This window comes from Saccopteryx leptura, chromosome 7, assembly GCF_036850995.1.
Source record: "Saccopteryx leptura isolate mSacLep1 chromosome 7, mSacLep1_pri_phased_curated, whole genome shotgun sequence".
In the NCBI taxonomy this organism is placed as follows: Eukaryota; Metazoa; Chordata; class Mammalia; order Chiroptera; family Emballonuridae; genus Saccopteryx; species Saccopteryx leptura.
Window position 1 is genome coordinate 90,805,170 of NC_089509.1, and position 23,845 is coordinate 90,829,014.

At 44.8% G+C, this 23,845-nt stretch overlaps 1 protein-coding gene across 2 annotated transcripts in view; it reads left to right on the top strand.

The window, feature by feature from the left end:
• The first annotated feature begins 3,763 nt into the window (after nt 1-3,763).
• The window catches only part of PARD3B (par-3 family cell polarity regulator beta), a 1,075,922-nt gene continuing 1,055,840 nt past the window's right edge, over nt 3,764-23,845 (top strand). Inside the window, exon 1 of one of the 2 annotated variants that reach the window (XM_066346722.1) lies at nt 3,764-4,414. In XM_066346722.1, the coding sequence (XP_066202819.1) occupies nt 4,295-4,414 (120 nt within the window). In that variant the 5' untranslated portion in view covers nt 3,764-4,294. The remainder of the gene's footprint in view (nt 4,415-23,845) is intronic. The other variant, XM_066346721.1, reaches the window with a different exon arrangement.

Consider the following 23,845-nt stretch of genomic DNA (forward strand, 5'->3'; position numbering starts at 1 on the left):
CTTCTTAATATATGATAAAATGTTTCTATGTATGCTGTGAAAAGGTTGAATAAGAAATTAAATCTAGCTAATTAATAAACATGAAATGTAAACACTAAACTCTTTTTATAATTACTAACTTGGGGTCATTAAAGTTCACTCCATGGTGTGCAGCATTGCACAAGGCATTGTTTATACCCATGTCTAGCTCATCTCTTCCTTCATCTCGTAACTGCACAACTTCCGCTGCATCTCCCAAGACCTGATTCCAGTCCTTTTGGGAAAGAAATTGGAAAGTCTGGGCATTCTTCATGGCTCACCCAGGGTTTCCCACAGCCAGGACATTCTCCAAGGCAGAGCTCTATATATGGGTTAGGGGCTGAATCTGGGCCACGATGAAGTTTGTGGTGTGAAGAACAGGAGGATTCTGGAACAATTGTGAAGAGAAAAGAGAAGCCATGAAACATAAAGAATGGCAACATGCATAGTTATTTCATCAGCTAAAAATTGGCTCTGTACCATTCTACATGTCCATATAATATCTGATATTGAATCTAAGGGTCATACATTAATGCATAACACTAGTATTTACTTATTTGTTTGTTTGCTTTACTCACGTGGTACTTCCCATGTAAAAGCAGCATCGCAGTGACTGAAAACTCTGGAGTCAGACTGCCTGCGTTCTAATCCAGCCTCTGCTACTTCCTAAGACTATGATCTTAACCTCCCTTGACCTCAGTTTCTCAATTCTAAAAGCAAAATTCTAAAAGAATTACTTCTTTCGTAAGAATATGTAAAGGAAAAAATATAGGGACACAATATATGATGGATTTGTATATATATGTACATATGTAATACATATATCATGTATCTATTTTTTGAGAGGAGGAGAGAAAGAGAGACACACTTGTACATGCACCCGACCAGGATGCAACCCTACGTTTGGGGCTGATGCTCAAATCAACTGAGATATCCACGGTGTCCTTGACCAGTGCTCAAACCAATCAAGTCACAGATGTGAGAGGGGAAGAGAGAGAAAAGGGGGAGAGAAGCAGATGGTCGCTTTTCATGTGTGCCTTGAACAGGGATTGAACCCAGGATGTCCACACGCTTGGCCGACATTCTATCTACTGAGCTAATTGGCAGGGCACATATATTTTTATATATGTATTTTATACTCACTGAAAACGGTGCCTGACAGATATCTAAGTCAATAATGTTCAATAGAATTATCAAATTCAGTGTTGTTTTATAGTTTCTATTTAACTTCTCACATCCGGAGGCCTTGTCTTCCCTCCTTGAAAATTGGGAATTGATTAGAGGCAGATTTAATGGCAGGCACACACCAGGCGATTGCCCTGGGCCCTGACTTCTGAAAGGTCTCACAAAACCCCAACTTTACACTGTTTTCTAATGACACCAAATTTGGTTTCATATGTGCAATTTTAACAGTAATAGTACATAATATTTTTTATTTATTTAAAAATATGGTTAATATGTATTTTTATTTTCTGTCTCTTTCTTTGAGGGGCCCAATATTTTCTTCTGCACCTGAGGCCTCAACTGACCTTAATCTACCTCTGGAAGTGATTTTATATTTTGTGGTGGCTACATGTTTTTTGATGTCCCATATGTTGAGGGTTCAACCCTTTTTCCTACTCTCAGTCCATATGCTTTTGTAGCAGGTGAACCAGGTCTGGCCAACCACTGCTGCATTCATCTCGCCGGAGGGAGGGTATGGGACTCAAGCTTGAATATGCAAGTCCTCACCAGAAAAAGGTTTTTTGATATCCTCACCAGAAAAAGGTTTTTTGATATCTTAGATGTCCAGCTTTATGGCTGTGTAAACCTGCAGCACTGGGAGTGCCCATCTCTGTCTCCTTTGGGGAGACCCTGCCTGAGATCAGAGACAAGAGGGAGGAGCACAGAGCCAATAGATGGAGAGAGGTGGCCCCTGAAGACATTAGTTTCAGGTTTCAATCATGCCTCAAGAGTGCCCGGGATCTTCTGATGTTTGGACGAAATAGATTCTTTCTTTAGTTTATTTAAATTAGTTTGTATTGGATTTGCTACCAAATTATACTAATATATTTTCTTTAAATCAACTTGCTCTGCAACCTCTTTGATGCCACTGATGGTATACACAGCCCTGTACATAGAAGACAATCTATATATATATTGATTGCATGTATGAATGAGTTAAATTAAGACTCTCAAAGTCCATGAGCCCATTAATCTAATCTCCTATGCATTAACATACTGTCCTCAGCAATTCAAGTTCAATTTAAGTGTGCCTTGACGTATGAATAAACCCTTTCGTAGGGAAACACCTGATGTAGCCCAAGGATCATGTTGGATGAACTGGATTTCTGAGAAAACTGCCTGGGGAGACAAAAGATTCAGCATGGGAAGAAATTATTTTCTTTCAGCATAACTAACTCCATGGTCAGTGCTGTCCCTTAACCTCACTGAGCACCATTCTTCATTCACAAAATGGGAAAATAGTATTTACTTTGCAGAGTTGATGTTAGGCTCAACGGAGCTCATTTGATGTTTGAGCTAAGAATGATATAGCTGTTATTTGTTGAATTTTTTTTTCTAGATACACCAATTTCAATTGGTGATGGATACACACCTGCCAAATAATGAACCAAAATGGGTTTAAAATCGTTTTTTTTCTTGTCAAATGCACAACAGAAGGCACATTTCAGAATATAGGGTGGGGCAAAAGTAGGTTTACAGTAGTTAGTACGTGAAATACAGTTCATTTAATTAGAGCGCATGCTTGTGAGAGAGACAGAGAGAGAGAGAGAAAAAAAAAAAACAGGAAGGGAGAGAGATGAGAAGCATCAACCCAGTTGTTCACGGACTGCTTTCTAATATATGCCTTGACCGGGTTCTTCAGATGAGCCAGTGACCCCTTGCTCAAGCCAGCAACCTTGGGCTTCAAGCCAGCGACCTTTTGGCTAAAGCCAGAGACCATAAGATCATGTCTATGATCCCATGCTCAAGCCTGCGACCCAGTGCAGAATCTGGTGAGCCCACGCTCAAGCCTGCGACCTCGGGGTTTGGAGCCTGGGTCCTCAGCATCCCAGGCCGATGCTCTAGCAACTTCCCCACAGCTTGGTCAGGCTACAGTTTATTCTTGTATTATTATGTATTAATTATTGCATTGTTTTCCAAACAAAGAACTGTAAACCTATTTTTGCCTCACCCTGTATATGTAAGCATACCTGGGTCTGGATGTGATATTTGTGGGAATACTTAGTGGCTTCCTTTGTAAAAGGAATGGTTCCACTGCAAGGATCCGTAAGAATCCTTTCCATTTTGCCATCTCAGGGCTCCAAGAGGGCAGGTGCAAAGCTGTGCTAAAGACAAGTTCTTAATAGGTCATCCCTGCAGCTCAGCACTTGTGAGCGGCCTGTCCTTGGGGTGTTTTGGTGGGCGTGGGGAGAAGCACCTGTTCCAGGCTCTCCTTGAATCTTGTTCCAATCCCCTTTCTTTGAGGGTGTAGCTCTGCGGTCTTCTATCTATTCCCTCAAGTGTATTTTATTAGATCCGGTTTCAATTCCCCAGTGGGTAGCTCTCAGGTCCCGTTACCATCCTCCAGAGGGGTGTGGGTGTGTGTGTGTTGTACACCGGAGGGAAAGAACCAAAGAGAGACTGAATGAGGGGACCAGGCTCCCGGGCTCCAGTTACCGCTTGGCGCGGTCTCCGCCCCGAGCCGCCGAGTGAGCGGCGGGTCCGGGGAGCGCCGCGGCCCCTTTAAGAGCCGAGCCCAGGCCGGCCCTGGGGCCGCGGGAGCACAGAGCGCGGCGCGCCGCGGAGGAGTTGGGACCGGCGCAAAAGTTTCCTCCCAAGTACGGCCCCGCGCGCCGCGCCGCCGCCCACTCCAGCCCCGGGCCTGGGGCCGAACCGCCGCCAGGGCCAAGGCCAGGGCCGAGCCGGCCGGCAGTTTCGCTTTGGCGCGCGGAGCAGCTGCCTCGGCCGGGCCCGAGCAGGAGCAGGAGCAGCGGGAGCAGCAGCAGCAGGAGGAGGAGGAGGAGCCCGCTGCAGTCTCCCCTGCGTCCCGGCCCCCTGGCCACCTGGGAGGTAGTCCTTCCCTCCGCCTCCCCCTCTCCGATTCCGTCCCCCGGAGGCCTCCTGCCCGGGGCTAAGGGGCGCTGTTGCGAGCCCCGGGCCCTGCGGGGGCGCCGGGGAGAGGCGCCCAGGTCTCCGCCCCCTCCCGGTGCCGTGCGTCCCCCGAGAGTGGGGGCTGCACCCGCGGGACCAGACACCTGTTCGGCCAGGCCCGGCGTGATCGCCGGGGGCCAGGATGAAAGTGACCGTATGCTTCGGCAGGACCGGCATCGTGGTGCCCTGCAAGGAGGGCCAGCTGCGTGTCCGGGAGCTCACGCAGCAGGCGCTGCAGAGGTACCTGAAGACGCGGGAGAAGGTGAGCGCGACGCTGGGGGCGCGCGCCGCGAGGGAGGAGGGGGCGCGGCTGCGGGGCGGTCTACCCGCGAGCGCGCCCAGGCCCAGGCACCTGCCAGCTGCTCCGGGGACCCGGTGGAGACCCTCGGGGGATGCTGAGCACCCAGGCAACTTAATTTGTCACTACCTGTGGCCACAACTTTTGAATGTTGCTGATATAAGTGACCTGGGTGTGTTTGGGAGTTTGTGGGCCTTTGTGCTTCTCAAAGGGTGATGGGAGAAACTGCGGCTTGAGAATCATTTGCGGGGTGTGGGGGTTTTTAGAAATGCACAATCTGGCACCCGGATACAAGCTCACTGCCTCAGAGTCCGCTTTAAAATAAGTTTGCAGATGTTTGGAATGACCATTGGAGTTTGAGAAGCACGGCTTTAGCGGTTGTTTCAGGGAACCCTTGAAGGCACTGCTGATCTCAGGTGTACTTTTTGACCCATCAAGGCGCACCATACTTTTGCTTCTTGGAGTTCGAAGTTAATTGGTGCAAGTAACATACTGGGAAGTTTTAATTGATGGGGCCCTAGGAATTTCAACCTTGTGAGCTGTCCTCCCTTTGACTGGGCAGGAACTTGCGTGGAGGGATGCTGTTTGCTCACACCACCCAGACTACACTTCAACTGTTTACAGTTTAATGTCACATATTTCATGAGCATTTACCACAAGTGTGGTGCGTGTCACGTCCTGGATGACTAGTGAAATGACAATCAAGACTGCCCCTAACTCTGTTCCTGAACTCAAAAACAAGTAAAAATTAAGTGAATCTCAGAAAGAGTGTTTTTACGCATGGAATGCATGTTCAGAAGACTTAGCCGGACACCAGAACTCCTAAGAGGTGTTTGGGTAACATACTGGGTGGGCTCCTGTGCCTTTATCACTGGAGAAGGCATTGAAGGCATTCGAATGGAACATCTTGTGTGCCCCAAACCCTCCTGAAACAGAACAAGTCGTAAACTCCTACTTTATAGGCCAGTTCTTTTTTATTTTTTAATATTTATTTTCATGATTTGTGAGAACTGTAGAAATAGTGTTGGTCAGTTTAATGATGAGGAGATGTAATTTCTTTTAATATCTTACAAATTATCCAAGGCATAAAAATAATTTTGTTTCTTCCAAATACATTGTTTGGACGTCTAAGAAAAATCTCTGCACCTTCTGCGCCTCCACTGAAAATTATTATACAGAAAAATAATTCTACTCTGGGTAAATACATGTTTATGTTGCCTTGAACAGTCAAGGGTTTGAGAATTGTATAGTGAGAGATAGAATACCCAAACCTGAATTCTACTAATAGAATTGAGGTACAGCAGAGAAAATAATTAAACTGAGCTATAAAACTATATGAGTATCCATCCTAATGCTTCTTTCCATTGTAATATAGTATGTGCTGTTTACATAGTATAATTCAGTTAAACTGAAATTTACAAATGTAACCAATTGTCTTTGAAGTTATATTTCACCAACTTCTAAAAGTAAGCTGAGGGTAATAGTAACAACATTATTCTAGACAAATTATTAAAATAGATTTTATTGAAGAATTGTCTGAGATGATGACTAATTTTTTTGTGTGTATGTGACAGAGACAGAGAGAGGGACAGATAGGGACAGACAGACAGGAAGGGAGAGAGATGAGAAGCAGTTCTTCGTTGTGGCATCTTAGTTGTTCATTGATTACTTTCTCATATGTGCCTTAATGGGATATGGGGTGGGGCTACAGCAGACCGCAGACCGAGTGGCCCCTTGCTCAAGCCAGCAATCTTGGGTTTAAGCTGGTGAGCTGTGCTCAAACCAGATTAGCCCACGCTCAAGCCAGTGACCTCGGGGTTTCAAACCTGAGTCCTCCGCGTCCCAGTCCAAGATTCTATCCACTACGCCACTGCCTGGTCAGGCATGATGACTAATTTTTATTTTTAACTCATTATTAAAAATAATTTATGCTCTAAAATATTATTCATTTAGAAGTTTAGTACATGACTTAGTACTAAACTAAGTACTTAGTACATGGAACTAAGTAATAGAAGTAAGCTGTAAACTGATAACACACAGGGAAATAACTAGATGATATTTGATGTAGTGTAATTTGATCCTAAAAGGTGTTAAAAAGCTATTGATATTCTAGAATGAAAGCATAATTTATAATATCACAGAATTCCATAATTTAATTGTATTGATCCAGTTTACTATTATTACCAGACATTACATTTTTCTGTTTACATTTATATATTATGAATGTAGCATTTAAAGGTCACCTGCAGCTTATAAATTCTCCCTCCCTTCTTTTGCTTTTAAAATCTCAGTTTAGTAAGTGACAAGTGATATTTTTCCCTTCCCCAAATATTCCTCTCCTATAGTTTCATTTTAAATAATATTGTAATCATAATAAGTCATAACTAATATTAAATGGGATTCCTAATGGAACGAAAATGTCAAGAAGTACTCTGACAAATTCAGTACTTTAATCCATTGAATTTAGAAAATAATGGGAAAAGACCAGAAATGTTAAAATTCAATTTGAAAAACAATTTGTCATAAGTTCACTTCTTTAAATCAGTGAAAATGGTTTAAAAGGCTTGTTTCCCTTGGACAGCAAGGTTTTAAGCCCTGCGTGCAATAATAATAACTAGCATGGATTGTGCTTGCACTGTGCAGGCACTGTCCTAGGAGCTTTATGTGCATTAAATGACTTACTCCACGAGGGTAGGTACTGTTATAATTCCCATTTTACAGATGGAAGGAAAAGAGACAGAGATGTGGAACTGGAATTTGAACATAGGAACTGTGTGTGTCTCCAGGTCCTTACCCTGCATTAACTACACAGTCCAGTAGATTATTATGCATTGGAATTTCCCCATCTTCTTTACTTTTTACAATGTGTTGTAAAAAGACAATTCCACTACAGACTGCTATGATAACATGATTTAACAATAGCAATTTTGTTTCTTGCAGAGAGATGGGACATCCACAAGTTCCTCTTGATCTTTTGCAGTACAGATCTGTATGTTGTAAGGGAGAAGTCTAATTTCTGAGTCTGGATTTGTAATATTGCTGGATTTGTAAATCTAGTATGAAAAATAACCCCTAGTCTAACTGCAAATGGAAAAATGGACTAGATCTCTCAGACGTCCAGGTAGAGAGTGCAGTACAGAAAACACATTTGGCGGGAACTGAATGTAAGTTAAGTCGGTTTCTTCCGGAGGAGCCTTGAATAATTAAATGGGAGAAAGTCAGATTTCAAGATTGAGGATAGATTCAAGGTTTCTAAAGTTTGGGGGTTAAATGAAGGCCAAGGAGGCCATTATGGAGTTTGTGGGCAGCATCAAAGTAGCCACCTCTTGCTGAGAAAAACAAAGAAGACCGGTATTTGTGGAATGTGGGAAACCAGCTGAATCAGCATCAGATAAGGCTGGAAGGAGGTAGGATGCTGAAGAAATTGAGGAAGTCTTTAATTATGTTCTGAAATCTGGGACTTCTAGGTTTCTGCTGCTTCCCCATTCCTCCCATATGATGAACTCTACTGGGGAGGTGAATTGACTGGGTGAGAATTATGGGATCACTTGTCTTTGGATTCTGGTAGTTTATCAGTGTCCCAGGCTCTAAATCCAATTTAGTTAAGTAGTTAGTGGTGAGGAGATTGTCTTCTTAAATAGTCAAGATGGGGATTATTGAGTAATTAGTTTAATTTATCATCAAAATTATGTGTCACAGGTAAAGGGGTAATTGAGCCATAACCTGCAGGGGCTCAACCCTGGCTGATTATTAGTCACCTCTAATGTTAACGTTTAACATTTTAAACAGTACAAATGCCTGAGTTCCTATCTCAAAGATTTTCATTCACTGGGTTTGGAGTGGAGCCTGGATATAGGTATTTTAAAAAGCACTCTAGGTCAGTGGTCCCCAACCTTTTTTGGGTCACGGACCGGTTTAATGTCAGAAAATATTTTTACAGACCGGCCTTTAGGGTGGGATAGATAAATGCACAAAATAAAATTATGCGACCGGCGTAAAAACTGTGGTATTTTAAAATATATTGATAATTGTTGAACTTACGAGACAAGTGTCAAGAGTGAGTCTTAGACGGATGTAACAGAAGGAATCTGGTCATTTTTTAAAAATAAAACATTGTTCAGACTTAAATATAAATAAAACGGAAATAATGTAAGTTATTTATTCTTTCTCTGTGGACCGGTACCAAATGGTGCACGGACCGATACCGGTCTGCGGCCCGGGGGTTGGGGGCCACTGCTCTAGGTAATTCTAATACCCAGCCAGGTTTGAGAACCACCAGTCTTGGTATTACTGAAGTCATTTGATTTTAAACTCTTTTCATGGGAGATATTGTGTCTTAGGCATCTATAGACCAATCTGTCATTAGCAACTGTCCCTTTATTCCTACCCTGAATGAATTCTCTCAGATGCTCAAATGATTTATAAAATTGAACATTCATTTTACACACATACACACACAATGAGGCTGAAGCGAATAACTTGTCTAGTAGTTAGAGTGTGTAGTGTATTCAGGAGTTGATATGAAAATGAGATCATATGAAGTTTGAGTTCATGGGAGAATGAGCGTGCTGGAATTTACCAGAAGCTGATTTGTGGATCTGACTGTATGAGAAACCTTTTTTCTTTTCCGCTATTTTCATTAAACATTTGATAAAATTTTCAAAATGAATTTATTCTGTGTTCAGACATTTTGAATAATTTGTTTGTTTTACAAGTTGAAATCAGCTTCCCAGATCTGAACAAGACAAGTGTAACAAGTCTTTTTCTTGATTAATTGTGGGGTTAGAATCTAAGAAATGTATACAGTACTGAGACTCTGCTATGCGATTGTGTGGGACTAGCGTGGAGGAATAAGCTAGCATTGTTGAATTTCTGAACTTTTCAGGTTTTGATGCCTTGTTTTCATATTTTAAGGTTTATTTATGCATAAACAAGGACTATTGAAATGCTGACTGACTTACCTGTGTTTATTTCCTGTTCATTCAGTTCTCTTATTTTGTAATGTGTGGACTAGATGTTCTTCTCGGCGTCTGGATAGGACTGGCTCAGCGTAGGCATGGTGCTTGCTTCTGACATGTTTTTGATTCTGGTACTCGGTATTGAGTAGCCGCTAAGCTTGCAAACACAGGGCTTGTGGGGCCCACTGTGACCTACAGATGTGCTTTTTAAATTCTCAGTGTTATATTTTGAATTAATTGCCATATTTGAGTGTTTTTCAATTTCATGCAAAAATCCAGATTTCTATCTATTTTGTGGGTGGAAACAATACAGGAGTTCTGCAGTCATCCGTTGGAGCTTTTTTTCTTTAGGAGGAATGATCTAGTGTCTACCATTGCATCCCGAAAGTGACTGAGTTATTATCCTCATGCTTAACTTTTTTATCTCGTTCTTAACTGCTTACTTATGGCTCACATAATGCAGTAATGCTTTTCGGACTGGCCTGCTGGTAGGCTTTTGAGTTTGAGGCTCCTGGACATTTTTCTCTTCACACCTTCCCCTGTGGCCTACACATGAGTTTGCTGACCAGGGTTTCAGCTGCAGTGTAGTCCCATCTGAGCTAAATAAACTGTCCCATGGGGGGGGGGGTTGTCACAGCCCTGAGTTTGTAGTTTGGAGCACTGTGTTCAAATGGCTTAAGTAACCAGATAGTCATTCCCAGGGATTTGTGCCATAGATCCTCTGAGGAAGTTGGGGAAGTAATCATGTCAGGTTTTTATGAGACTATGCTTGCTGAGGTGATTGATTATTAAAATCATCTAAAGAGTATATTAAAAATGCAGAGCTTTGGGCTTCTCTTGGAAAGTCTAAAGCAGTACAGCCCAATAGAACTTGCTGTGATGATGGAAATGTTCTGTGTCTGTGTTTTCCAATAGGGTAGCTAGCCTCTAGCCACATATGGCTTTTTCTGGAAGTCTGGAATATTTGTGCATGCTAGGTAGCAGAGGGTTCTATGTCCTCAGCCCTCAGTGAAAACCTTGGATGCTGAGTCTCTAATGAGCTTCCCCAGTAAGTAGCATTTCACATGTGCTGTCAAAACTTGTTGCGAGGGCTGGCGGAGTCACCTTGGAAGTTTGTGCCCAGGTTCCTTCAGACTTCACCCATGTGCCTGGTCCCTTTCCTACTTCTGCTTTCTATCCTTTTGCCGCAATAAGTCAGGGCTGTGAGCATGGCTCTATGCCCAGTCCTGTGTGTCTTCCTGATCGGTCATTGAACCGGTGGTCTTGGGGACTACAAGACACTATCTCTTACCATTCAGACCTCACGTCCACCCCTCCCCCACTCCCTCAGCCACACTGATGTCTTGGCTGTTACTCAGCCATGCCAGACAGGCTCTACCTTCTGTGCTGTTCTCTCTGCCGGAAGTATTTGCCCACAGTTATCCACCTAGCTGGTTCTCTTTTATCTTTTTCATCTTAAGTGATTGTTTCCTTCTCCAGGAAACCTTCCTGACCACACTATTTATAATTGTAACCCCTCCAGCCACCCTCTCTATATTGCTTTTTTCCTGCTCTATTTCTCTCCATAGAAATACCATGCTGCTTATTTTAACTGTATTTATTGTCTGTCTCTCCCCACTAGAATGCTAGTTCAATAAAGGTAAAGATCTTTGTCTATTTTGTTCATTGCAGAATCCCTAGGTCCTGTAAGAGTGCCTGGTGCATAGTAGGCTGTTGATGAATTTTTGGTTGAATCACAATTATTTTACTGTGTGTCCATCACCATTTGCTTCAGTGTATCTCTTCCTCTATTACAAGCTACCCCAAGATGGAGTAGCTTAAAATAATACCCAACACTACATGGAGAAGACTCAGCTGAGGTCTTCTGGGTCTGAGATGTTCAAGATTGGCATCTTTATGCACATGAAGCACATCTGAGAGATATTTCCTGAAACCAGTGCACCAGCGAGGCTAGTTTCAGTACTGGGGGTTCACTGTAATGGCTTGCCTAGGGGCATATGTATTGAGCTTTGGTTCTTGCTGTCAGCTGGGTTCCTGGGTTCTCTTCTATGTAGTCAGCATCTGATTGTCTTCACAGAGCCTTTTCCCATGGTCTCTACGGCAGGGTCTCGAGACTTCTTACATGGCAGATCAGAGCTCCCACGAGTGCAAAAGTGGAAGTGTGTTTTGCCACGTTCTACTAGTGAAAGCAAGTAACAGGTTCAGCCCAGATTCAAGGCAGAGGGTTACACAAGGAGGTGAATAAGTATAATTCTTTGAAGGGCTACCAGTGTAACTGGTCACAAAGCCAGCCTTTTTGATAATAACAGGAAGATTAATCAGTTACTGCCTCTGGTTTTGATGAGTTTCACCACCTCCTGGTGGGTGAGACACACGTGTGAATGAGCCAGTCATATGTGTGCTGGAATACAGTGTTCATGAGGAATGCTGTCTGATACAGAAGGCACAGAAGCTGTTCTGAAGCACGATGAACAATTTACCAGGTAGCAAAGCAGGATGAGGCATCCAGGTGGAAGGAATAAAGCGGGAAGGCATCAGCTGGTTGAGAGCTGTGAAAGTTGAACATAGCCCAGGGAGGAGTGGTGGTGCACAGACTAACTTGGACCAGATTGTGAAGGCCCTTGGGTGCTGCCCTGTAGGGGAAACAGCTGTGGTTAGGCTTGCTCTCTTGTTTTCTGGCTGCCAGCACTTTGCATGATTAGTGTGTGAGCACGTGGCAGAAAGCCACGTGTGTGTATAGCCTATTTAAGGCTATGGATACTTTCCCTCAGTGTGGATTGCTTGCCTGACACTGCTAGGGGTGAGTTTTCCTGATTGCTGGCCCACCACTGTGAGGGGTGATTTTCTGTTTGCTCACCCACCACTGTGAAAATCCAATAAACTGGAATGCCCCAATGCCTTTTGGCTCCACAATTCTTTTGTGGACTGCCCGAATCCACTGTGAACCTGCCTGACCTCAAACACCAGCATTACACCCAGCGTAAAGGTCAGAAGTTGGTTTAGACTGGTATAGAACTGGCATTACATCTGGCATCATGGGCAGGATTTGGTTCAGACCAGTATGGAATTGGCATTATACTTGGTGTTGTGAGCAGGATTTGGTTCAGACTAGTATGGAGCCACCAGCACCCTTGAAGAGTGGGATAGAGGAGTGGCCATTTTGGAGCATGTGGTTCCCTGTGGCTACCCTGTTGGGGGTTGTGGGCTGGGTGTTTTTTACAGCCCTGTGAGCAGAAACCAAATGCTCTCTGTGAGAGGCTGCTCAAGTCTGAGAGCCCCAGTGTGAGCTGGAGGCCGAGCACCAGCAGTGGCAAGAGCTGGAACAGTTGATGGAAAAGGAGCTGTGAGCTCGAGAGCTACAGTGTGAGCTAGAGGCCAAGCACTAGCAGCAGCAGGCGCTGTAATAGTTGATGGAGAAGGAGCTGTGAGTTCAAGAGCTACAGTGTGAGCTGGAGGCCAAGCACTAGCAGCAGCAGGCGCTGGAATAGTTGATGGAGAAGGAGCTGTGAGTTCAAGAGCTACAGTGTGAGCTAGAGGCTGAACATCAGTAGTGGCAGGAGCTGGAACAGTTGATGGAGAAGGAGCTGTGAGTTCAAGAGCTACAGTGTGAGCTAGAGGCTGAACATCAGTAGTGGCAGGAGCTGGAACAGTTGATGGAGAAGGAGCTGTGAGTTCGAGAGCTACAGTGTGAGCTGGAGGCCAAGCGCTAGCAGCAGCAAGAGCTGGAACAGTTGATGGAAAAGGAGCTGTGAGCTCGAGAGCTACAGTGTGAGCTAGAGGCCAAGCACTAGCAGCAGCAGGCGCTGTAATAGTTGATGGAGAAGGAGCTGTGAGTTCGAGAGCTACAGTGTGAGCTAGAGGCCAAGCACTAGCAGCAGCAGGCGCTGTAATAGTTGATGGAGAAGGAGCTGTGAGTTCGAGAGCTCCAGTGTGAGCTGGAGGCTGAACACCAGTAGTGCCAGGAGCTGGAACAGTTGCTGGAGAAGGAATGGCAAGTTTGAGAGCTCCAGTGTGAGCTGGAGGCTGAGTGCTGGCAGCAGCAGGAGCTGGAGAAGGAGCTGCGAGTCCACCTGCTTCCGTGTGAGCTGGCTGCTGAGCGCCAGCAGTGGAAGGAGCAGGGACAGTTGCTGGAGAAGGAGGCTGCCTGAGTTGAAGAGCTCCAGTGCGAGCTGGAAGCTGAGCACCGACAGAGGCAGTCGCAGGGGGAGGAGCTGCATGTGTGCAGGCAGAGTGGCTCTGAGTCAGGGCTAGTAGTCATTTCCAACTCCTCTGAGGACAAGGAGGAGGAGGTTCAGGCTGAATCTGCTTCGTCAGACTCAGAGCCCGACCGGTAGTCACCTAGCCGGTGAAAACCCAGCAGCAGAAAGTGCGTCAGGGGCAGGCACAAACCCCTCCGCAAGTAGTTGAGCACTCTGTGGTCTGGACCTACATCCAGACAGAGTTGATGGAGTTAGGGGTAAAATTCAGAAAGAAACCCACCGACTTGGTGGTTGTGGTTCTAGAACAGGGGTTCCCAAACTTTTTACACGGGGCCAGTTCACTGTCACTCAGACCATTGGAGGGCTGGACTATAAAAAAAACTATGAACAAATCCCTATGCACACTGCACATATCTTATTTTAAAGTAAAAAAACAAAACGGGAACAAATACAATATTTAAAATAAAGAACAAGTAAATTTAAATCAACAAATTGACCAGTATTTCAATGGGGACTATGCTCCTCTCACTGACCACCAATGAAAGAGGTGCCCCTTCTGGAAGTGTGGTGGGGGCCAGATAAATGGCCTCAGGGGGCCGCATGCAGCCCGCGGGCCGTAGTTTGGGGACCCCTGTTCTAGAACATCATGGTTTCCAGTACAGAGAGAGAAAAATCAGCTGCCATCACCATGCACTCCTCCTTGAGGTGGCATCTTCAGAACTGCCACGACAACCCAGGAAACCATACCTTATTAGAATGGGTGATGGCTGCCATTCCTACAGTTTGACAGAATGCTGGAGACTTGCCAGGGGCAGTGAGTTGATGGCAGTCAATACTGAGTTGCAGCAGATCTTCTGGGAACTGGGTATGAGGAATGCTGCTTTCAACTTTCAGTCCTTGTGGGCCAGATGAGGAAGTATTGATGGCTGGGATAAGGCACCTTATTCTCAGGAATTCCCTATCATCATTTTTGGGCCTCTGGTGGCTATCTTAGGCCCCTCTCTGGGGCAGCCCATCAACACTGTTATACAGATGGTGGCAGGTTTGGGGGAGGTAGAAGCAGTGCAGCACCATAAGGGTGTGTAGGCTACTGCCCATGCTGCCCCTGCAACTAACAAGAGAAACAGGCTTGTAAAGGTTACCTGAACACAGATGTGGGTAGATTTGATTGCGGCCAGGGAAGATAGGGAGAAATTAGATGGTAAGTCTGTGAAAATCTTTTTAGAGCTTCGTGGCAGAGTAAGTGGAAACTGAGGTTCCTGCTGCTGTAAAAGCAAGGGAAATGAGCAGCCATGGCAGCTGCCAAGAAAATGGTCAGTGTTTGCACCACATGGTGGCAAGATTATACATAAGGCAGCTGCCAAGAAAAAGGTTGGTGCTCATGTCACACAGCTGCAAGATTACATGTTGGAGGCAGGTGAGGGAGAAGAAGATCCCCAAGGCCTACTGTTCCAGTTAGGACTGGTGGAAGGCCGAGGGACCTGTCTAATGGGGATGGGTGCACACCAGAAGCCTCATGTAGAACTGGCAATTCACTGGTCCCCTTCTAATGTTCAGCAGGTGTTGGCCTTAGTAGATACAGGTGCTTTTGCAGCAGCTAAGAGAACTGTCAAGGCGGCACTGGTCTTGAATGTGTTTGACCTGCCAGGCCCTGTGAGTTTTACATTCATGGGACTTCTGAGGGGTTTGGAAGGGGCTTGTGGCAGTGGATATAGTGATTATGAAAAGGCACTGGGCTTCATTATCAAACAGTTGTATGACTAGTTGCCTGTAATGAACCTTCACCTTGGGTGATGTGCACAGACAGTTGGTCTATCTATTATGGACTGATAATTGTGCAATAATATAGTGGACTTTTGAAGCAGGGACTGTGACAAAAGGTGGGTACCGGCTTCCTTGCTAGACAGACATACCATTTGTGGACAGTATGAGAGACCCTGACGGGCACAGGGGGTCTGGCACCTGTGGAGGCTCTCCTGCACCGTGCAGCTGCTCCCATCCAGTGGCAGATATGCACCGAAGACTCTCTACTCAAGCTGGGCTTTGGGGGCATGGCATTGTGCTCCTGCCTGTCCCAACAGCTCTCCTTAAAGGCTTCAATGGATATGGCCTTGGATTGTATAGGGCCCCCACCTATGAGGGGTGGCCTTATTGGCACCTTGGGGGAGGGGGCTGGAGGTAGGCCTCCAGTTAACTCCCTGGGCAACTGGTACTTGGCTGCTTAAGGTAGAAGTGTGATATTCCTTGAGTGCTCATGGAGCTATCATTGTGAAAGGCACTTTTGTAATTATTGTCATTTTCAGTATAGCTTGTGCCTTAGTAGTCTGTTGCTGTAATCTCTACTGTTTCTGTGATGTAATGTATCTCACCCGTCACACAGGGACCATTGTGTCCACTTAGATTTTGAGGCGAGCAACCCTAAAGGGTTGGAGTGTAGGGAAAACAGCTGTTGTTAGGCTTGCTCACTTGTTTTTTGGCTGCAAGCACTTTGAATGATTAGTGTGTGAGCCCGTGGCAGAAAGCCATGTATGGATATAGCTTATATGAGATATAGCTATGGTTTCCCTTGGCACGGATTGCTTGCCCACCACCACTAGGGGCTTTTCTTTCCTGATCTCTCACCTGCCAATGAGGGGCACTGTCGTCCTGGTCTCTGGCCCGCCACTGCAAGGGGTGGTTTTCCTGTTTGCTTAGCCACCGTTACCGTTATGAGAAGCCAATAAATAGAAATGTCCCAATGCCTTTTGGCTCCACGGTTTTTCTGTGGTCTGCCCACATCCAGTGTGAACCTGCCTAGCCTCAATCTCTGGCATTCCACCACCTAAGGTATTTTTATGCTTCCTTAATGTAGTTTTAGGTTTTACTACAAATACATTTATGTTTACTCAATTTGCATTAGTGTAAAGGTATTCAAGTGGAAAGCATTTCGGAAAATTTTCTGTTAAGGCCTCACTCACTTGATTACCCTGGTTCTCACACCTTCCTCAGCTACACGGCTCTCAAAAGGATTATCAAGGTATGGTACCTTAAACCCGTGGTCACTTTTCAGTCTGTGGCGAAAATGGCCGCTGTTAGGCTTGCTCGCTTGTTTTTGGCTGTGACGGGTAGCCATCATGCCTTCTGTAACAGAGGACACAGCACCCTGTGCACTGCCGTAGGATAAACGCCTATGTAATCAAGGACGCAGCACTTGGTCGGGAGCCACTTTTGTCTGGGCAGCCCGTAAGAGGCCGCGGGTACTTGCCCCGTGTGAGGTTGCCCCCTGCCTTTCCTTTCGCAGGACACCGCAAGACTGACGGACACAGCGCCCTCTGGCTCCAGGTCTATTCTTTGGTGTGACCAAGTCCCGTGTGAACCTGCCCGGCCTCGACCTCCTGCATTACACTGTCCTAATTTTGACAATCTTTTAAAACTCTTTCTACTGATGAACTTTCCACGATTTTAAAACATGTCTCTCAGCCTTTGCAGGCTCTCCCTAAATTATTTCCTTGTGTGCTGGTACATTAGGGTTCTTGCCGACCTTGCTCTCAGAGGGAGCTCACCTGTTTCCTGGCTTTGTGTACCCCTACATACATATTATGGGTCTCAATATCCACCTGTCTCTGACGTCACCCCCTTCATGTTTCACGTTCATGTCAAGCCCAGGCTACTCTCTGTAAATCGGCTTGTCCCCGTTCTCCGTTTCTGGTGCCATCATTCACCTGGTGATCTAACTCAGGAAAACCCTCCATGCCTCGATGACCTCTTCTCCCTTATATTTCACCGTACGTCTAGTTGGTCAGAAAGTTCTTTTGGTTTCCAATGATATCTCTTAGATCTGCTTCCAACCCCAAGCAAAATACCATTTCTCATTTCTACTGTGCAGAATTGCAGTAGACCCTTAACTGGCCTCTCGGCCTCTGCTGGCTCCCGGCTCCTCTGAGCCATTTTCCATTGACGACCTTATAGCCGCAAATCATATCGTGTCTGGAGTGCTGCTGGAGATATTTAAGTGGCTCCCATTGCTTTTAGGTGATAACCCAAACTTTGCTTACTGGTCTTGTATCTTCTCTATCCGTTTGTCGCCGTTAAATTTCTGCCTGTGTTCTTTCATGCTTTCCCGCGCCCCGGGTAAATTCTGCCCATGCTTCAGGCTTCAGCTTCCTCTTCCTTAAAAATCTCCTCTCTCCCTCTCTCCCTCATTCTTGTGTTCCCAGAGCTCCCCATTCTTGTGCTCTCATGTTGGAAACTACATCTTCCATTGCTGTTTACTAGGCAGGGTCTACTAGCTTGACAGCCCCAAGTGACAGGAGCTTATCACAGCAAAGGTTCCCTGTCTGCTTTTCCCTTGTGGCCCGTGGGCCTTCTGTAGATCTCCTGCACTGTGCTGAGTGGTGAATAAAGAGAGCGTGCAGGATGCCACAGGATATTTGGAAACCGGCCTGGGAGTGGCAGACATCACTTCTGCTAGCATTCCACTAGTAAGACTAGCCATGCGCCCCATTTAGATGCAGTGGGCTTGGGAAAGTAGTCCGTTTGGATATACTCACCAGGCTCTATCCCATACTGCAATCACTGTGTCTTCCCTACTGTACTGTGCAGTGCGCAAGAACAGAGTGGACCTTCCTAATTTCCCTATCCTGTTTTGAGCATAGCACTTGGTAATAGAGTATGAATATTGTAAATGCTTTTTAAATCATATTAAAATTTGCATCTTTTTTTTCCATAACATGAGACTGACCTTGTATTCAACACAATGTTTTGTAAGCTTGGAATCTTTAAAGTTGGTGTGAATCTTCAAAAAAAAAAAAGACTAAATGCAACTTTTCTCTTGATTACATTCAAACACCCCATCACATCCACATTTGAGCAGGCAGTGGTTTAGTGGTCCATTATATCTGCCACGCTGATTGTCTTAAAGGACGGCTCTGAATCCTGAGGAGCCGGCTCACTTGGCAGGTTTCTGAGACTGAGTGCTCTGTAGTACTGGCCTTTCAGAGGAGGAACATCACACTTCCGCCCATGAAGACGTGTGAAGTGCTTTCTTTTATATTTAAACAGTGTTTGATTTTCAGTATTCTATTCATTAATTCCATGTTGATTTAAAAAAATGATTCTGGATTATGTCCATTTGAATGGGTACTTTATTTCTGAAAGGCACAGTGTCCGTGTCCAAGGGGTCTCCCATATCTCGGCTCACCCATTCTTCTAATTGCTGGACTTTTACTTTATGGATTGCAATGGGATGCAATTGTGGGTACCAAGAGACAGCTGCTTAAAAAGGTTTTGCTCAGTTTAGTCCCTATCAGATGCAGTGCCAAGTATCAACCAGACCAATATACCTTATACTCACCCGGTCCTCTGCATCCAGGTGAGGTTATTAAACTCACCAGGTGGTCCTGGGCCCTGGAGGAAGAGTTGTGGGGGGGGGTCCATTGCTGATAGAGGCAGACAACAGAAATGTCTGCAAGTCTTGGCTAAGCCATTACCAGCAAGACTAAAGAAGCACATTGAAAGGGAAAATGATCAGACCCATTTTATTGCTTTATGTGAGGCAGAAATTATGGGTTTATGGGGAGCTCCAGTAATAGACTTTTGATATCTTTTTAGGGGGGTTTAGAGTAAGTTTTGCCACTATTTTTTTTTATAGAGACATGAACCCTAGAATGAGTAACCTCTAAGCCAGGGGTCTCAAACTCAACTCAGCATGTGGGCCGCAGAGCAAGATCACAGCTGTTCGGCAGGCCTCACTAGGTCTACAAAAGGCAACTGTTACGCAACACTTTTCTCACTGCAGTTGAAAACAAAAAAAAATCAGTACAACAAGCACAATCGTACATGCAGTTTACTCAGTGTCACAAAACGACCAGAAACTGTAGTTCGCATCACAACTGCTGTTAACTAAGCTAATATCTAGCTAGGATGCTAGAGAAATGAAAAATACAAGTAGGCCCCTAGGCTTACTTAACTTTATCCAAAATATTTTGAACTTCGTGGATTAGTCTGTGGGCCGCACAAAATTGTTCAGCGGGCCGCGAGTTTGAGACCCCTGCTCTAAGCAAAACAGGTTTTTGACAAGGGATATATAGCTCTGATTTGTACTCCTCTCTCTTTACAGATAGGTGGCCTGTTTGGGGGGAGGGACACAGGGATAATGGGGTACTTGATCAAAGAATGATGGGGAATAACTCCATCTGCATCACATAAAAACTGTACTCAGGCTTTAGTCAGACTTCCAAGTATTGGATGCTTTGCTATGATTGTCTATAACAAGCTAACAATCTCAATCTTCTTCCTAAGAAGATTCAGAGAGCAACTTCGGGTCGAGCATTGTGTTATGTCCTGGGGATATAGAATCAAAGAAGTCATAGATCCTGCCTTCGTCAGGCTGATAGACTAAAAGGGCAGAGAGAACAATGCAAATGAACAAAAGAGTGTAGTAGAGGAGCCCTAGAGCAGTGGACAGAGGGAGGAATTGACTTAGACTTTGCTTGGCGTGGGAAGATGAAGCTGTGCAACTTTCACGGAGGAAGTTACACCCAGGCAGGGCTTGGAAGGGTGGATTAGACACTGGCCAGTTCAGTAAGGGTGCGGAAGCGCATGGGGCTGGAGGGTCAAGACAGAGAGGGAGAGGCTGCTGGCATCTGACTCAATGTAAACAAAGGGTGATTTTGAGTAGGGAAAGAGGAGAATACTGTGGAAAATTTCCCAATGGTGACTGTGGGAGGGAGTAGTGGGGGATGAGGCTGTGAAGGTGAAGGCAGAGTCAAAGCCAGGAGGCCTTTCTGATGACTAGCTGAAGAGCTTGCGGAGCCTGGGCAGGGTGACGATATTGTGTGATTGCCTTTTTGTGTGGCTTGCTTTGGAGGATGGAGACAGAGGGAGCCGAGACTGGAAGTGGAGGAACTGCTTCACGTCCCTGCTGTGGAGTAGAGGTTGGACGTATTGAAGCAGAATTAGAAATGGTCTTTGAGATTTTGGGGCAAAGTAATGGATTTGGGAGTCGACACTCTGTGGGTGGAAATGGGAGAAAGAGCAACTGAGGTTTCTGTTGTCACTATTCAAAAGGCATTTCACTGGCGTCCTCATCTCCAAGGCCTGGGCTATAGAGACAAGTAAGACATGGTCTGTGCCCTCACAGAGATGTCTAGCTAGGGAGGGGAGTGGGAGACTGAGGACGGATGAAAGGGTGAGGGCTGCCAGGTAGTGTTGAGGGCCTGGCCAAGATCAGAACTATGAGTTCGTCAAGATGCTAAATCGTTTACATCAGTTGTTTGGCAGTGGAGAAGAGCCTTGATGCGGGACTGGGATTTGAGGGCTGATGTGGGAGGAATGCAGCATCCAGAACTTAGGTGCTCTAAGTCGATGAATGCATGGGATTGGTTGTGGTGTCTTTTCACACTTTAACGATAGAGATTCGAAGTGGCTGGAAGTGCTCTGTTTACTCCTCCAGACAGCTCTTGACCTTTCTCCAGCCCCCTGTGTGACCTGAAAGGCTGAGAAGTGAGGACTCTGTAGCCCTCTGGCTTCCAGTTGGGGTCAGCCCCAGCAGGAGACGGGGGGGTGGGCAGCCCCCTTCCTGACCGGACTGGGTTGACTGCCTCTCTTTACAGAAGGCCGTGTCTCCTGTCAGGCAGCCCTCCTCGTACGTCTCTGTTCACTGTATTATTGGCATCTGCCCCTTTCTCTGGCCCCTTGGGGCCTAGATGATGCCAAGGGCTCACCACTGTTAGGGGCACTGTTCCCTAATGTTTTCTCTTAACCCTGGGCAAACCTCTATAAAAAGTTTCTTTGTTAAACTCCTAACTTGAGTGAACCGTTTGCTTCCTTCCAGGGTTTTGACTGATAAATATAGTAACACATAGACACAACTGAAATGAAAGTTTCATGAGGGGACTTACCCTTACTCTTTTTTAGTCTATAATTTTTTATTTTGAAAAGGTTGTTGGAAAAATAATAAAAAATAAAATATGTTGTTGGGACACATTGAACTGATTTCACTGACCACTAATGGGTTAGGGCCCGTAATTAGAACACCAGTGGGGCTACCTGATGTTTAGGGGATATTGGATGGGTCGTCACAACTTCCCATAGCAATAAGATCTCATTGCTTTATCGAGTGAGAGAAAGTGTGAGGCTGAAGGTAAATTTCCTGAAGTCAAGTATGCATTATAAGTGTTTAAATGAATTTTTCTATGGATTACAATACCAAGTACCTTATATATAATAAGACTTGGATCTTGAGACTTGTGAATGACCAGCATGTGAGCTAAGAGTCCCCTTGGTCTTGAAGTCTGGGTGGCTTCATAAAATTTTGGAGAAATGGAAAGAGTTTTACATGTCATCCCATTATTTCTTTTGTCATGACATAGTAATAATATCGGTAACTTTAAATATTAGGTCTGGATTACTTCCCTTTGTCGCAAAGAGTTGAGGAAATGCAAGTCGATAAATAATCCTTGTCTCTGTATTTAAAAGCACATTTATAGAGATTCAGTGGGTTTGAGTTTTGACAGCAGTGTTTGATCAGAGACATTTCCCCAGAACCTTATAAAAATCTAACTACACTTCAGGAATTGCTAGTTAAAAGGTTTTCTTTTTTTGGTTGCTGCAACTAGATTTGCATTTCAGATCTTTCTGTTGGTTTTTTTTTTGTTCTTGTTCCAGTTTTGTTTGTATGTGAGGAAGGGCTTGTTGGAAATGGGACTGCATAGTGAGGGGTCCCTCGCTCTATTGCTTGTGAGATTTCTGGAGTTGCCATGACAAAGTACCACAGACTAGGTAGCTTAAAACAACAGAAATCTACTCTCTCACAGTACTGAAGGCTAGAGGTCCAGAATCAAGGTGTTGACAGGGTCATGCTCCTTCCAAAGCCTCTGAGCTTGGAGGCTTCCTTGCCTTTTCCAGTTTGTGGTGGCCTCCGACATTCCTGAGCTTGTGGTAATGCAACTCTGTTTCCAAGTGAGGTCTCGTTCACAGGTACCAGGGCTTAGGATGTCCACCTCTCTTTTTTAGGGGACATAATTCGACTGACAAACAGTGGCTATTCAGTTTAATGCATTTCCCCTGCTGTCACAATAAGAGCCACTGGAGTTCTGTCAGTTCCTCACAATGTTACTCTTTATTTCTATTTATTTATTTATTTAGCTCCCAAATGGTCCACAAATAATTTGCTTTCTGTATTATTGAAAAATAAAGGTCTTATGGTCTGATATCATTTACTACTACTACCTTTTCCACTTACACATTATTGCATCGGCCTCTTCAGGCGACCTTTCAGAGACTGGAGTTTGTTCTGAGTTCCATCTCATCCTATGTCCTTTGTGGTGCGGCTGTATCGCGCATTGATTGAAGCCCAGTGGCTTGTCTGAAGTGCATTCCTATTCATTCTATAATTAAGTTAGCCTGGAGAAGGCAGGAGCGTGTTTTTGAGCACCTGTCATTTGCCACACAACACAGTCCCTTTCCTTCAGGGCTTTACAACCAGCTGGAGAGACACTTACACCTATTGAAAGTGAAGAAAGCAACAACCAAGTGCCAGGTGAGTTCTTTGGGCATTCAGGAGGGAGAGTGCTCACAGCAGGCTGGCATGGCCCACATGCCAAAAAGTAATAGAATTTTTAGGTAAACAGAGGAAGGGAGCGGGGAGTGTTTCCTCGGCAGAGACAAAGGAAGAAGAAATGTTGCAATGGCTCTCAAACTTATTGGTCCCAACAGTCCTTTTCAAACTCTTACATTTTAGAGGACTTGAGAGTGCTTTTTATGTGACCTTTATGTTTTTTTTTATTTAGTGTATTAAAAAGTAAAACTATTTTTGATTGATTTAATATAACAATGAGCCTGGAACAAGTTAAGATCACTTGTCATGAAAATGACTATACTGTATTTTTTAAAATAAGAAAAATTTAGTGAGAAGAGTGGCACAGTATAATTTTTTTGCAGATGTCTTTGATGTCTGTTTATTAGACAGCTCTATTCTCAAATCTGCTTTCTTGTTGTAATATGTTGTTTTGGTTGAAATATATGAAGAAAATCTTGCCTCACGTAGGTATATAGTAGGAAGAGGGAGGAGCCTTTTAATAGCTTTTTCAGATAATTGTAGATATGCTTCCTACATACTGCATGCAAATCCAGCAAGTGATGATTTGTTTGTTTTTTTCTTATACATTTATTTGATCACAGTTTCTGTGGGTCAGGAACGTGGAAGGAGCTTAGCTGACTCCTTTTCTTAGAATCTCACTTGCTGCATTCAGGATCTC